This window comes from Palaemon carinicauda, chromosome 36, assembly GCF_036898095.1.
Source record: "Palaemon carinicauda isolate YSFRI2023 chromosome 36, ASM3689809v2, whole genome shotgun sequence".
NCBI lineage: Eukaryota > Metazoa > Arthropoda > Malacostraca > Decapoda > Palaemonidae > Palaemon > Palaemon carinicauda.
In genome coordinates, this window is record NC_090760.1 from 2679260 (window position 1) to 2695206 (window position 15947).

Sequence of the window (15947 nt, forward strand, 5' to 3'; positions counted from 1 at the left end):
TGGGGACCTACAGTGGCTTTAGGAAGCCAGGTCTTACACCCTTTCACACACTTTCTATAAGAGGGAGAGGGGTCAGCCATATTGAAAAGTTAAGAGATATAAAACAAGCAAGGGTCAAAATAATCCAAATCATCCAAATCAAAAAAGTTTCATGAGAATCCGAAAGCAAAATCCAACAAGCGAAAGCCAATAACCAAAAATTGTACATCACCAAAGATAACTATCCAAAATACAAGGTAGTTAGCGAGTGAATTCCAACGATGTTGCCAGCAATGGCAGCAGAAAAGATCTGAAGAAGCATGGAGTGGTTCTGTGTATCTCGCGTGAGGGCGCTGGTGTACGTGTACACCTGGCTACTCTATCTGCGATTGCCACGAGTTTTGAATTTCTGCCGGACGACAGAGACTAAAGCTATTTTTATATAACCAGCAGGTAAGTTTAATGTTTAAAATATTTTTTTTACAGATTTATAAAAAGGGAATGTTGTGCAATTTTAGGTGTATTTAATGTTTTTATGACGATTTCTGGTGGAAATCCATAGGTTTTGAGCTATAGCAGGTCAACTACCGAGTAATATTAATGAAACACGGTCAAAACACAAGAGCTTTTGTTTTCCACGAATTCCAGATGCATAGCAAACGTGACTTAACATTCCATTTTCTATGGAGTCGCTCATTAAAGTGTCCATTGAATTACTACATCCTAACTTGATTGGGATAATGATTTATTGGTTTTCGTTCTGCAGTATGCTCGCTTCGCTTGCGATTAAACATTATCTCACTGGTCCTATGTTCTGACAAGAGGAACATGTTTCGCTACACGTGTTAGCCCCGGGGGCTAGTATTTTGGTGTTAATTATCAGTTATACAAACTTACAACTTGATTACCTCAGTTATTATTATCTAGAGATTAATGGTTAAGGGTTTAAACGAATGTACTGGTAAAGTTTTATTGAAATATAGTGAATAAAAATAATTTTGAGAATATCTTTGAAGTAAAATAGAAGCCAGTAGTCTACGGGGTGGCTGCAAGGGGTATAGGCCCCCAGTAGGTAAGGATACGCCTCCTAGATTAGGTTAGGTGGGGAACCTTAGGAGAGGTGTAATTGTTCTTGCGTATGTTCAACTTTTTAAATGTGGTTTTTCATCTGTCTCAACGAACTTCACAGGCTCCGAAATAAATTGCAAGGCCCATTAATATATTCCTTATGTTTTCTATATCTTTAACACCCTTAATTAAGTTTAATCTCTATAAATTTTGGTGAGTTTCTGTCAAGCAAAAAACTTTATTTCTACTATTTAATTCCTTCTCAACTTCCATCACTTTTTGTTTTGTCAAGAATTGTATGTACAACAAATAAATCTTAAAGTTTTCTTTTATTTTATGTTTATATTCTTCTTCTTTCCTTAAAACCTGTGCCTGCCTTCCTCGCTCTGCCGAAAATTTTCCCTTCTGTGCAACATTCCTTTCTTTATGTACCATACATCTTCACCATTTTGTCTGTTTGTAATTCTTCCCTTAGACGCCTATTTTACTCTTTCTCTCAACGCTTCTTGTTTCTGGACGATTTCTAAGGTTCTTAGCCTTTCCTAAAATTGTCCACTTCTCTCTTTCACTTTTTATTTTTACTAGTATTGGCCTCGGTCTGTTTCTTTGGTTTCTACCAGCTTGGTTATCAGTTGGTCTATTACCTATTTTGAACTTACCAAACCTGATTGTTTCCATTACTTCAACTCGTTACCCCTACATCATCTTTTAACAGCCATTCACACCTAACCTTATACTTTCTTTGTTTTTCCTCTGCGCTTTCCTAAAAATTGTATAATATTATCATCATTGATTGCTAAGCTACAACCCTAGTTGGAAAAGCAGAATGCTATAAGCCCAGGGGCTCCAACAGGGAAAAGAGCCCAGATCATTGAAGCCTTTGTATATCAGCAGCCAGTTCCTCACGTGTTCATTATTAGTGGACAACAACTAACCTAAACTTTCCCCCCTAACCTACAAGCCGTGTCCTTGCCTACATACCTAACGGGGGGGGGGGGGAGCTAACACCCCTTGTGACCCGCCTTACACTGCCGTATTCTAAGTTGGACATAATACATACAGGTGGCCAATATCATACATACACCCCGGCAAATTAACTCGTTGTCCTACCTCTGAAGAGCCCATTGAATCGTTATTTCTATTATTGCCTGTTCAAGTACCTCTAGCGGCGGCTATCCAGTATTAGCCTATCATTTGTCTCCAACTTTATATACTCTACCTTCCTATTCTTATATGATCCCCTGCATTCTCTACAAAACCAAAAGACACTTTTAGTAGTCTGCAACATTTTATAATCTTCCTTGCCATTTTACCACAACCATTGTGGAACCATGGCTCGCCGCCTTCTTGCATACAGGACATCATTATAATTAGTTATGCCCTAAAATTCAAGTCACATGAAAATTACTTACTCGTCTCCATCGAATTCTTCGTCGGCCATGTCGAAAAGTGGTGGCTTATAAAATACTTTTGGTGGCAGACAAAACGATGGCGTATTTGATGGTTCCTAAATGATGTGAGTCACTAGTCCACAAGCGATAAGTGTACAGCGTGCAGCGACAGAGCCAGAGCGTTAGGTTCAAGAACTTCAAGGTTCCTCGCTGCTCTCTCCAAAACACTGTGATTGTGGGCACACTACTAGAAGTAAATTTATTATAATTAGTTACCTACTATGCAGCAGCACAGCTTGCATACTTTTACTTCTAACTTCAAGGGCCCTTCTAATATACCGGGTAACCTCTTTTATTATTTTTATTAGTACTCGCTAAGCTACAACCCTAATTGGAAAACCAGGATGCTGTAAGCCAAGGGGCTCCAATAGGGAAAATAGCCCAGCGAGGAAAGGAAAAACAGAAAAATTAAATATTTGAAGAACAATAACATTAAAATTAATATTTCCCATATAAACTTTAACAAAACAAGAGGAAGAGAAATTAGATAGCATGGTGTGCCCGTGTCATTTCCGAAGAGAGCGGAATTTTTTCTATAGAAAATAGGTATTAGGGGATTTTCCCTAGGTTACATTGCCCTATAATACGGTACAACAATACAAAATACAGTGCAGTAACCCTTTGGTTGAAGAAGAATTGTTTGTAATCTCAGTGTTGTCAGGTGCATGAGGACAGAGGTGAATATATAAAGGTTAGGCCAGACTATTCGGTGTATATGTAGGCAAAGGAAAATGAACCGTAACCAGAAATAAGGATCCATTATAGTACTGTCTGACCACTCAAAAGACGCCATAACTCTCTAGTGGTAGTATAGCAATGGGTGGCTGGTGCTGTGGCCAACTTACTATCTTTGTGTTGGTGTTTCTAGATTCCCTATGTTTATATTATTATTTCTAAGTTTTCTTAACTCATTACAGCTAAACACGAGCTCATAGTATATTGTGCCACCCGTACACAAGACACTAATAAAGGTAGATCGAAGAGTCTAGAAATTTCACAATGGTGTATCTCTATTAGTAGGACATGAACTTAATAGATGGTAGTAGTGTTTTTCTGGTCCTAGTTCCTTATTGCGCACTCCGCAAAATAGGTTTGCGGGCACTCTATTACTTTATAGATAGGTGCAAAGCTTTTAAGCTTATTCTTATTATTAAGCTTATATTAACTGTGCCTTAAATAAATTAATAAGGAGATTCTCAATCTTTACTTTTATCCCATTCTACCTTGAAATTAGATAGGATAACACCCTGTTATCATCAGTTTTAGCAACCTATTGTGGTCAGATTGGACTTTTTAAGTTCTTCTTTCATACGCATTGCCCTACCTATAAATGCAGCCAGATCTCTGCTAGGACTCTTTAGCGTACCTAAATTTATGTTTTCATTCATTGGCTGTCCTAATTTCTTCATCTTTACACAGTTCACACAAATCATCTTCACATTTTCACCTGGAATTCGATTTTAAATTGAGCATATTTAATCTTGTCTTCATTACAAGGGATGACTTATCCAGATTCATTTCCCTGATGTAAGGCTGTGGGCCATATCCTTCAATACTTTACTTACTTTACTTTGATGGCTGCTTTTCCGGTCCCATACAACAGGAGAACCCCACTCTCTACAGGACCTCCACTGTTGTTTTACCTTGTTCACAGTATTTATCTTTTCAAGTCACATATTGTTCATTTACTGTTAAATCGTCACTGTCGAAAGACTCATGAAATAAGAAAGTCTCCAGTTTCCTCTTGAAAGTCTTAATATCTTCAATTATTCGAATGTTTCGTGGGAGCTTATTATATAGTCTCGGGCCGCATATTTAAAGGCTCTTGAGCCCAAAGTGGTCATAAATCTAGGTTCCAGTAGTTTGAAGCCTTCTGTAACTACTCTCGTGTCGACGCGATTTGTTGGCTGCGCAATATGTAGCAATTCTCTTAAGTATTTTGGACGACCGGTTCTGATAACTTGGTGGGTTATTGTACATATTTTGAATTCAATTCTCGCTTTAATCGGCAGCCATTGTAAATCAATTAGTATCAGTCTTGCTCCTCTGTTTATTATGTTTAGTAATTTCTTAAGTTGGACTTTTAGTAGATAGAGTTGCAGTAGTCAATTCTGATAACAGTTTATCACAAGTTTCTTAACAGAATTTTCGTTCAGGTACTTTTTTTATAAACGCAATATTTCTTAGATGATAACCAGCACTTTTTATTACATTATTTATTTGTGCATTTAGAGACAGGTTACAGTAAAAAAATACACCTGGATATCGAACTTTACTAGATATCAGCACCGAGTCATTATTTATGTTCATTTTCATATCACCTAAGTTTCTTACGCTGTTTCTCTTGCCCACCACTATGAATTCAGTTTTGTTCTCGTTTAATTTTAGTCGTTTAAATGTCATCCATTCTTTAACACTATCCAGGATTCGGTTTAGAGTTTCACTAGTGTCATGTATATCATTTATGGAGAAGTAAAATTGTGTGTCATCTGCAAATTGTTTAAACTTCACGCCATGCCAATGTAGCATTTTTGATAGACCCATAGTATAGATGCATATATATATATATATATATATATATATATATATATATATATATATATATATATATATATATATATATATATATATATATATATATATATATATATATATAACTAAATGGTGATTAAATAGGTTGCAAAGCACAAAAAGGCGTAGGCCTGTCCACTATTTTATCACCATCCATTTGCAGTTGATTGCTATAACTTCCATTTATTTAATTCATTTTTTGCTCTCCGAAACACCTGCCAATCAGGGCTGCCGAAACGTGGAATTTACGTCATCGATACGACTAATCTGCTCCACATCTTGATCAAATGTGGAATCCGAGTGTTAATAAATTCCACACTTTGTAAAGAGATGATGTATGTTGATTAAAATGTGATAAAACGTAATAAATAATTAATATGAGTGTTTTATTATCTATTTTCCCCGTGATATTTATATAAAAAATACAATCATTGTAAAGTCTATGGAAGTGTGGATGCAATGGGACTAGGTTAGTAGGAGGCTCAGTGGAGTTCAGCGCTTGATGTTGTCGACTCACTGAAAGACTGATTCTTAAATCAGTGAACTTGAGGGAATTAATTGCAATTACCGCACAACAGTTGCCTTTTGACGAATTGATTCGCCAGCTCAAGAAAAATCTAAAAGTTTATTCTTTTTCATGTGAGTATCCTTTTGCAATTTCTGTAGACAAAATGCTGTGAGGATTATATGAAATAGGCTTACCTACTCATACTGTCGTTTCATAACTTTACTTTTCCTCTTTGAAGGCATTTTTATGGTCTGCACTATACAAAGCTCTGTAATAATGTAAAAAGTGATGTTTGTGTAAAATTAATGTCATCACATCACTACTATGATATTTTAAAATGGACGAATTATAATATTTTTTTTTTTCAGTAAATGGCTAAAAATCTTAGCCTAAAATACAATATAGCATAATCCAATCGATGTTCTTAATCTATGTTCGTACTTCCATTGTTAATTCTAATTGCTATGAATGATTTTATATAGTTATAAAATTGAGTTATGTCATTGTAATGTCACTTTTAGTGTAACTGACAAACGTTATCAAGTGAGACTTAGAGAGGTGAAACTGGGACTAATCAGTGACACCGCTGAGCGTGGAGTTGCCTAGTGTGGAGAATCCGGCATCCCTGCTGCCAATAAACTGTTGATTAGTTGTGGCTAGAAACGAACAACTGAACTTATATCCCTTCAGGAACTGGTGAAAAATGGTGTAATCTTAGGTGAAGACGCTCGAGGCTTCCCTCGCCTCCTATCTGGCCACCTACATAAGATACCTAAGGTTTCAATTTCACGCGGGAAATTTCCGTTTTAGGAAAATTTTGGATCCAAAAGGGAAAAAACTTCAAAATCAAGAGGAAAACAGGGAAATGCTGCTGGAAGATTTCATATACATGAAAAGCAGGATAGATAGAAAAAAAAAAGCGGAGAAGCCGTGAAAATAAAATAAAAATGCAAGGGATACCCTCAGTATAAGATTGAGGAAGCTTTCAATCCAACTCAAAGAATTTCTGTCGGATAATAGGTAAACAACAGTCAGTCCTTATGTTTGAGATAATTTTACTATTTATTTACTTGGAATAATACCGATTCATCCTAGGCGTATGGTTGCTGATGTACTTTATAAAAAAAAATTTAATTGATTTTACCTTCATTTATTTTTTTTCTTTAGTTTTCTTTAGTGTGAAGGAAGAAAAATAACATTTGATAAAGAGCAGGGATTGATAGGAGCCAGACTTTGCTACTTCTGGCGAGCCTGGGAGAGGAGAGGAGCAGACCTTTGGTCCGTGTTTTTACTAGTGAATCCTCCTTTGTTAGTTACTCCGATAAGACTTTACTGCCTAAACAACTTTGCAACTTCAATGTCTCTCTTTTGGGAGAGGGAGTCTTTTGTCCGGTCCTGGACGTAAATGCTCTTTACACCTTCATTCAGAAGTCAAAGTTCTCCATGGAGACATCAAAATCTTTGGAGAAGAGGGGAGCAGACCTTTGGTCAGTACTTCTTCTGAAGGAGGATTACTTTTTCCTTTTATAGGGAAACCTCCTTTAGTTTTTAGCTACAACGATTCTCTCTCCCAGTTCTAGAGAGGAGTCTAAATGGCAGGCTATGCAATCAAACTTTATCTGAGGTTTGTTTACAAGGAAGAACGGGTGTAGAATGGGTCAGTTTCGGGCGTGTGTTTTGGTCTCAGCTCCGCCCCTCTCATGTTCACGTAACTTTTGCTTTATGTAGCGGAATACTGCTCTCTGGAGAAATCAGAGCGTCCCTTTATCTGGATTTTTAGATAACGTTGAGCCTATCAAATAATTAGGTCTTCCTGTTAACAAGAAGAGTCTCTTCTGACACCAGGACACTCAGCACCTTGTCTTTTAGAACATTCAGCATCTCGCTCTGTTAACCTCTCGGCTCCACGTCTTACAGGCTCCACGTCTTGCAGGACTTTTGGCACCACGTCTTACAGGACTATCGGCACCACGTCTTACAGGACGATCGGCGCCTCGTCTTTCAGGACGCTTGACGTCGAAGTTCTAGCATGAGGCATGACTTTGAACATGAGAATCTAGGACTTCGTGATGACACTAGTCGAATCGTGTGTCGAGATCAAGGACGCCTTCATTCTGATTTCTTGGATCTAGAAAGGGGGTTTGTTCTAGGGCAAGAAACATCGGGGCAAACATGCTCAGCAGGAAGAGACTTGTTTTTCCCTCAGAATGGTCTCTCAACCCGCAAGTCTCTGTCTCTGGATGTTGTGGGGCAGACCTGTAACAGACATTTTTGCCTCCAACTGGAAGAAGAGGATCCCCTACTGCTGCTCCCTAGTCCCGGACGAGGAAGCTGTAGCAGTGGACTCCTTCCTGATGAATTGGACGGGGGTGGACATGTTTGCGTTGCCCCCGTTCGAGATCATCAATCTGGTCTTCATGAAATTCGATCTCCTCAATTCGGGGTGAATGATCCTAGCGGCTCCATTCTGGCCTGCTAGGGAATGGTTTTCTGAAGTGATGGGGATGTTTATAGACTTCCCAAGAAGACTTCGGCAAGTCCAGATCTTCTCAAACAGCCCCTCTTCGAGAGGTATCATCTTACCCCCCGTGCTCTCAACTGACTTCCTTCAGACTGACTAGAAGCTTGTCAGATCTCGAGGCTTTTCGGCACAAGCGACGAAATCTGTCGCCAGAGCAAGGAGGATCTCTTCACAAAGAGTCTACCAATCTAGGTGGGAGACCTTTAGAGCTTGGTGCAGGCGGCACAAGTTTCCTCATCCACTACCTATCTGAGCCAGATTGCAGACTTCTTCTTGTACCTCAGACAGGATGCTAAGCTGGCTGTATCTACCATCAATGGATACAGCAGTAGGCTCTCCGCCATCTTTAGGCATAGAGGCCTAGAGTTGTCCCAAAATCAAGGTTTGCAGGACCTCATTGGGTCTTTTCAGACGACGTAATAGGTACTCTTAAACCTGGATGTGGTGTTTAAGTTTCTGTGCTCCAAGAAATTTGATCCTATCTCGCTAGCCTCTCTTCGGGTTGTAGCGAAGAAAACCCTCTCCCTTATGACTCTAGCGAATGCCAAGAGGTCAGCGAAGTCCAGGCGATTGGGAAGATGGTGAGCTTCAATTAGGATAGGGCAGTTTGTGCCTTAAGGTTCATCTTTCTCGTAAAGAGCGAGAACCCTTCGTAACCCTGTCCTATGACGTTTGATGTCATTAACCTCACGAACCTAGTGGGTCGAGAGAAGGAAAGACTCCTCTGCCCAGTTAGGTCCCTCAAAGTTTTTTTTTGGCTCACACTATGAACGTGAGCTGTGCATCCAACTTATTATGGTGTTCAGTGAAAGATCCACCAAAAACCCCTATCTAAGTATGCTTTGTCCTTTTTCCTGAGGGAGAAAATTAGGGAAGCCCACCTCTTATGTGAGGAGGAACACTTCGCCCTGTTGAAATTACGGGCTCACGAAGTGAGAGCCATTGCTACCTCTCTGGCATATCAGGAATATATGTTAGTTAGGCTATTCATGGATGCTATTTTCTGGAGGAACAACTCTGTCTTCGCTTCTCATTAACTTAGAGAGGTGAGAGTAGACTTTGGCAAGTGCTATACCTTGGGCCCATACATAGCTGCGGTTTCTGTATTAGGCAAAGGAGTTAATAACCCCACTCAACCTTGGTTTATATGCATGTATGAGGGTTTGTGTTTTTATGATGGTCTAAGGACTTCGTCTTGTGGTGCGGTTCCCTCACTCTAGATAGATAGTTTATGTCTATGTTGCAGGGTTAGGTGGTTAGTTTTAGTAAGGTTGCAGTTTTTATTATATGGGGCGAAGGTAGTTTCTGAAGTCTAGTCAAGTTGTTGGTCTTATCCCTTTGACAGACTCGATTGAGTTTTTTGCAGCTTTGCAGGCTTACTCCTGGATAAACTCTCCTAAGGGAAAGCCACTCTAAAGGCTGTACCTTTGAATCAGCTACCTTAGCAGGCAAGGAATCGAGGTGTTTTTATCTCCTACAACTCTTTTGTTGTTTCCCCAACGATGTTTACTGTCTGTTTCCCTCCTCCAAATGTGTGAATCAGCTGTATATATATAACTGCCAGGTAAGTACTATTCATAAAAATGGAGTTTTTATGATAAAACAAAGTTTTATGAATACTTACCTGGCAGTTATATATATATTCGAAGGCCCACCCACCTCCCCTCAGGAGACAGGTCGGGCATAGATGAACTGAAGTCTTGGACACGGGAATGATTCCTTGGACCACCCTGTGACGGGTGTTACCGGTAACCTACCTCCCAACCACCACAAGGCGGTTGCCTCGTTTTGAAAAATTCTACCGATTTAGAGATATCAGCTGTATATATATAACTGCCAGGTAAGTATTCATAAAACTTTGTTTTATCATAAAAACTCCATTTTTGGGGGGTAGCCGACATCAACAAAGAAACAAAAACAAAAAGGGGACCTCTACTCTCTACGTTCCTCCCAGCCTAACAAGGGACTCAACCGAGTTCAGCTGGTACTGCTAGGGTGTCACAGCCCACCCTCCCACATTATCCACCACAGATGAAGCTTCATAATGCTGAATCCCCTACTGCTGCTACCTCCGCGGTCATCTAAGGCATCGGAGGCAGCAACAGGGCCTACCGGAACTGCGTCACAATCGCTCGCCATTCATTCCTATTTCTAGCACGCTCTCTTGCCTCGCTCACATCTATCCTCCTATCACCCAGAGCTTCCTTCACTCCATCCATCCACCCAAACCTTGGCCTTCCTCTAGTACTTCTCCCATCAACTCTTGCATTCATCACCTTCATTAGCAGACATCCATTTTCCATTCTCTCAACATGGCCAAACCACCTCAACACATTCATATCCACTCTAGCTGCTAACTCATTTCTTACACCCATTCTCACTCTCGCCACTTCGTTCCTAACCCTATCTACTTGAGATACACCAGCCATACTCCTTAGACACTTCATCTCAAACACATTCAATTTCTGTCTCTCCATCACTTTCATTCCCCACAACTCCGATCCATACATCACAGTTGGTACAATCACTTTCTCATATAGAACTCTCTTTACATTCATGCCCAACCCTCTATTTTTTACTACTCCCTTAACTGCCCCCAACACTTTGCAACCTTCATTCACTCTCTGACGTACATCTGCTTCCACTCCACCATTTGTTGCAACAACAGACCCCAAGTACTTAAACTGATCCACCTCCTCAAGTAACTCTCCATTCAACATGACATTCAACCTTGCACCACCTTCCCTTCTCGTACATCTCATAACCTTACTCTTACCCACATTAACTCTCAACTTCCTTCTCTCACACACTCTTCCAAATTCTGTCACTAATCGTCCAAGCTTCTCTTCTGTGTCTGCAACTAGTACAGTATCATCCGCAAACAACAACTGATTTACCTCCCATTCATGGTCATTCTCGTCTACCAGTTTTAATCCTCGTCCAAGCACTCGAGCATTCACCTCTCTCACCACTCCATCAACATACAAGTTAAACAACCACGGCGACATCACACATCCCTGTCTCCGCCCCACTCTCACCAGAAACCATTCACTCACTTCATTTCCTATCCTAACACATGCTTTACTACCTTTGTAGAAACTTTTCACTGCTTGCAACAACCTTCCACCAACTCCATATAACCTCATCACATTCCACACTGCTTCCCTATCAACTCTATCATACGCTTTCTCCAGATCCATAAACGCAACATACACCTCCTTACCTTTTGCTAAATATTTCTCGCATATCTGCCTAACTGTAAAAATCTGATTCATACAACCCCTACCTCTTCTAAAACCACCCTGTATTTCTAAGATTGCATTCTCTGTTTTATCCTTGATCCTATTAATCAATACTCTACCATACACTTTCTTATCATGAGTGAGAAAATTCATTTTCGTATTTGTGCGAATGATATTTGCAAGGTGAGGTTGCCGAAAGTGTCGGTTGACCCTCACACTATTTGTATGGGTTGCAGGGGGTTTGAATGTGCTCTAGATAATAGGTGCAAGGAATGCGAGGTTTTAAATGATGATAATTGGTTAGCTATGAAGCGCTATGTGCGCAAACTTGAGGTTGATAGAGTTAGAAAAGCTAAATCAAAGTCAAAGTCTGCTAGTGAGCCTAGCTTAGATTTATCTATTGACCCTTTACTTGTAACCTCTTTGGAAGTTATTCCTTCCCCGAATGAAGTAACTCCTGCCCCTTCTACAGGATCTTTGCCTACGGATGACCCTGGGTATGCTAAATTAGCTGCTGAATTAGAGGCCATTACAGCACAATTTGAGGCCTTTAAAGGTAAGGGTGTAAGTGAAATTAGTGCTTGTGAAAGTGCAGTGGAGGTGGGGACTGATCGAATCTGTCATACCCCTAGGTCTAGACCTCTACCAAGCTCCCAGGACCAAGGGAGAAGGTACGTCGAAAGCCGAAAGGGGGTGAGAGGTGCTTATCCTCGGACAGTCGTCGCCTCAGACAGTCCTGTTGCGATCTCCCAGGCTGCTCTTGACCGCCGTAGAAAAGGTGTGTCGGATACGTTTGTGTCTTCGCCTGATCGTTCTCCCAGACGTAATTGGCGTTACGAATCAAGATCAATGAAGAGAGGGTGGAACCGGGATGTGCAGTCTCGCTCTCCCTCTCCCGGTTTGAGTAGCCGAGATCCTGATCCTTCGGAAGACGATTTCGATGTTGTTCCTGTTAAGAGGACAAAACAGAGAGTCCTTAGCCCAGTTAATCCTGCTAAACTCCCTGCTTCTTCTGCCAGCACTCCCAGTCAAGCCGTACAACAACTGCCGTCTTCGGCACCGCGAGAGCCAGCGGAGGTTGCTAAAGCTTTCATGGTTGTTATGCAGGAACAACTTTCATCGTTAGTTCAAGCTTTCAACCACCCTTCTCAGTCCGTCAGACATAAGGACGTCTCTTTGCCTGTTAAGAGATCTTCTTCTAAGAGAGAACTTAGTATCTCTCCCAAGGAACCTCAGCGCACTTCGTCGGCTGTACGACAACGCACACCCTCTTCATCGACACGCTGCCAGGAATTTCCTTCCCCCCTCTCTCGGCGCCAGGACGATACTGCCTCTCGTTCTCGGCGCCGTGACGATTCCGTTTCTCTTTCGAAACGCCAGGACGTTACTGCCTCGTTTCTTAGGAAACAGGATGAATGCAGTCTGCATTTTCAAGGCGAAGGCAGCCTGCATCTTCAGGACGATTCCGTTTCTCATCATCGTGACAATACTGTACCGCTTCTCGTCAACGTGACGATACCGCTTCTCGTCATCGTGACGATACCGCTTCTCGCCGACTGGATTTTAGCGGCGCTCGGCGCCAGGATTCAAACAGCTCTCGGTCCCAGACTGCTGGTAGCCCAATTCTTCAGGATGTTATCCTTGAGCAGGACCTAGAAGATATTTTGGAAGAGGAAGAAAAACCTGCCGACTCTTCTAGTGATTATAAGGTTCTTTCTTGCTCTCTTTTGGAACTTTATGGGGAGGAATTTCAACCTTCGGCCCCTCGTTCTCCTCAGTTTCAATTTACCAGGAAGAAAGCTACTAAGTCTTCGGCCTTCATTAAAATGAAACTTTCAATTTCGGCCAGGAAAGCTCTCGCTAAGGTGGATGATTGGATGAAGGAACGGAGACAAGCTGTCAAGACCACCTTTTCTTTTCCACCGTCTCGGCTCGCTTCCAAGGCCGGTATGTGGTATGAGACAGGGGAACCTTTGGGGTTAGGAGTGCCTGCCTCCTCCCAAGGTGACTTCTCGGCCCTTGTGGACTCGGCAAGAAGGCATGCTTTAAACTCTGCCAAGGTGATGTGGTCCATGTCGGAGCTTGATCACCTCGTCAAGGGAATTTTCAGGGTTTTCGAGGTTTTCAGCTTCCTGGACTGGTCTCTCGGGACTCTGGCCAAGAAGTCTGAACTCCTGGAGGACACGAAGGACCTGACGAGTATCATGTCCTGCATGGACAAAGCTCTAAGGGATGGAGCGAATGAATTGGCTTCCCTTTTCTTAGCAGGGGTCTTAAAGAAGAGGGCCCTTTTGTGCTCCTTCACCTCTAGATCTGTGACTGTTGCCCGGAAGTCGGAGCTGCTTTACACCCCTTTTTCACGTCATCTTTTTCCTGAAGCTCTGGTCAGAGATATCTCCCTTCTCTGGCACAGAAGGCTACTCAGGACCTTTTGTCTCGGTCTGCTAGGAAGACCTTACCTGTTGCTCCTGCTCCTCTGAAGGAAGAGAAGTTTCAACAGCCCTTCCGGGGCAGGATCTCCTCGAGAGCGGATTTTAGGGGGAGAAGACAAGAGTCAGGGCCAAGGACCAGCAGAGGTGCGTTTAGGCCCCGGTCCAAAAAATGAGATGGAAGTCCTCCAGACACCAGTAACGGCAAGACTGTCTTGTTTTTGGCTGTCTTGGAAAAGGAGAGGGGCGGACACCTGGTCCCTCTCAGTCGTCAAGGAAGGTTACAAGATCCCCTTTTTAAAGAAACCACCTCTCTCAGACACTCCCCTAGCCTTAGTGGCTCAGTACACCGACACGGGGAAACGAGAGGCTCTTCTGGAGCTAGTCGACCAGATGTTGGTCAAGGGAGCAATAGAGCCAGTTCAAGACCTCGCCTCCCCAGGCTTTTACAATCTCCTGTTTCTGGTTCCCAAGAACTCGGGTGGATGGAGACCAGTCCTAGATGTCAGCTCTCTGAACGCCTTCGTGGAGAAAACAAAGTTCTCCATGGAGACGACTCAGTCAGTGCTGGCTGCAGTTCGTCCAGGCGACTGGATGGTTTCTCTCGACCTGCAGGACGCTTATTTTCACATCCCCATTCATCCGTCTTCGAAGAGATATCTGAGATTTGTGTTCCAGGGCAAGTGCTTCCAATTCAGGGCACTTTGCTTCGGTCTCAGCACAGCTCCCCAAGTTTTCACCAGACTAATGGCGAATGTGGCAGGCTGGTTACACCAGGAGGGGATAAGGGTATCCTTCTATCTAAACGACTGGCTGATCCGATCACAGTCGAAAGAAAAGTGTCTGGAGGACCTAATGAAGACGTATACGATGACTCAGGACTTGGGACTCATCATCAACTGGGGGAAGTCTCAGACCGAGCCGAATCAGACTATTCTCTATTTGGGGATAGTTCTGAATTCAGTTCTTTTTCAGGCTTCTCCCTCCCAGGAGAGGCAGACCAGGTGCCTGGACAAAGTCAAAGACTTTTTGAGGAAGCAGGAATGCTCAGCGAAGGAGTGGATGAGTCTGCTGGGAACTCTATCCTCCCTGGAGCAGTTTTTCCCGTTGGGGAGACTGCACCTAAGGCCTCTACAACACATCCTCTCAAAGGTTTGGAACAGGAAGATCCAGAAGGACACCTTTTTTTTCCCATTCCGACAAAGATCAAGGATCTCTTGATGTGGTGGCTGGACCCAGCGCTGTTGGGAAAAGGGATCTCCTTGTCCAAGAAGAACCCCGACCTAGTGTTATTCTCAGACGCGTCCGGGTCAGGCTGGGGAGCAACACTAGGGAACAAAGAGGTCTCAGGTATTTGGGAAGGGAGTCAGATCAGTTGGCATATCAACAGGAAGGAATTGATGGCCATTTTGTTAAGGCTAAAGGCCTTCAAAACCTCGGTGTCAGGAAAGACTGTGGAGATCAATTCCGACAACACCACAGCTCTCGCGTACATAAGGAAGCAAGGGGAACTCACTCCCTCTCTCTGTTCTCAACTGCGAGAGAGCTTCTCCTTTGGGCGAACGAGAACGAGACTCAGCTGTTGACAAGGTTTGTTCAATGGCAGAGAAACATCAGTGCAGACATGCTCAGCAGGAGGGGACAAGTCCTTCCCACAGAGTGGACTCTCAACCCGCATGTCTGTCGGAGCCTCTGGAAGTTGTGGGGCAGACCTGTAATAGACCTTTTCGCCTCCAGTCTAAACAAGAGGATCCCCAACTACTTCTCCCTAGTCCCGGACGAGGAAACTGTTGCAGTGGACGCCTTCTTGATGGATTGGACGGGGCTGGACATGTATGGCATTCCCCCGTTCAAGATCATCAATCTGGTTGTCAGGAAATTCTCTCTCCTCGATTCGGGTCGAATGATCCTAGTGGCTCCATTCTGGCCTGCGAGGGATTGGTTCACTGAAGTGGTAGGGTTGCTGATGGACGTTCCAAGAAGACTCCCGGCAGGTCCAGATCTTCTCAGACAACCACACTTCGAGAGATTTCATCAAAACCCCCTCGCTCTCAATCTGACTGCCTTCAGACTGTCGAGAAGCTCGTTAGATCTCGAGGCTTTTCGGCACCAGCAGCGAAAGCTATTGCCACAGCAAAGAGGATCTCCTCACAAAGAGTCTACCAGTCAAAGTGGGAG

At 42.7% G+C, this 15947-nt stretch overlaps 1 protein-coding gene across 1 annotated transcript in view; it reads right to left on the reverse strand.

Annotated features, from left to right (window-relative positions):
• Polr2F (RNA polymerase II subunit RpII18) overlaps positions 1-2631 on the reverse strand; it is a 57174-nt gene extending 54543 nt beyond the window's left edge. Inside the window, exon 1 of the mRNA XM_068359872.1 lies at positions 2460-2631. Within this exon, the coding sequence (XP_068215973.1) occupies positions 2460-2488 (29 nt within the window). The 5' untranslated portion in view covers positions 2489-2631. The remainder of the gene's footprint in view (positions 1-2459) is intronic.
• Between the last annotated feature and the right edge of the window lie 13316 nt (positions 2632-15947).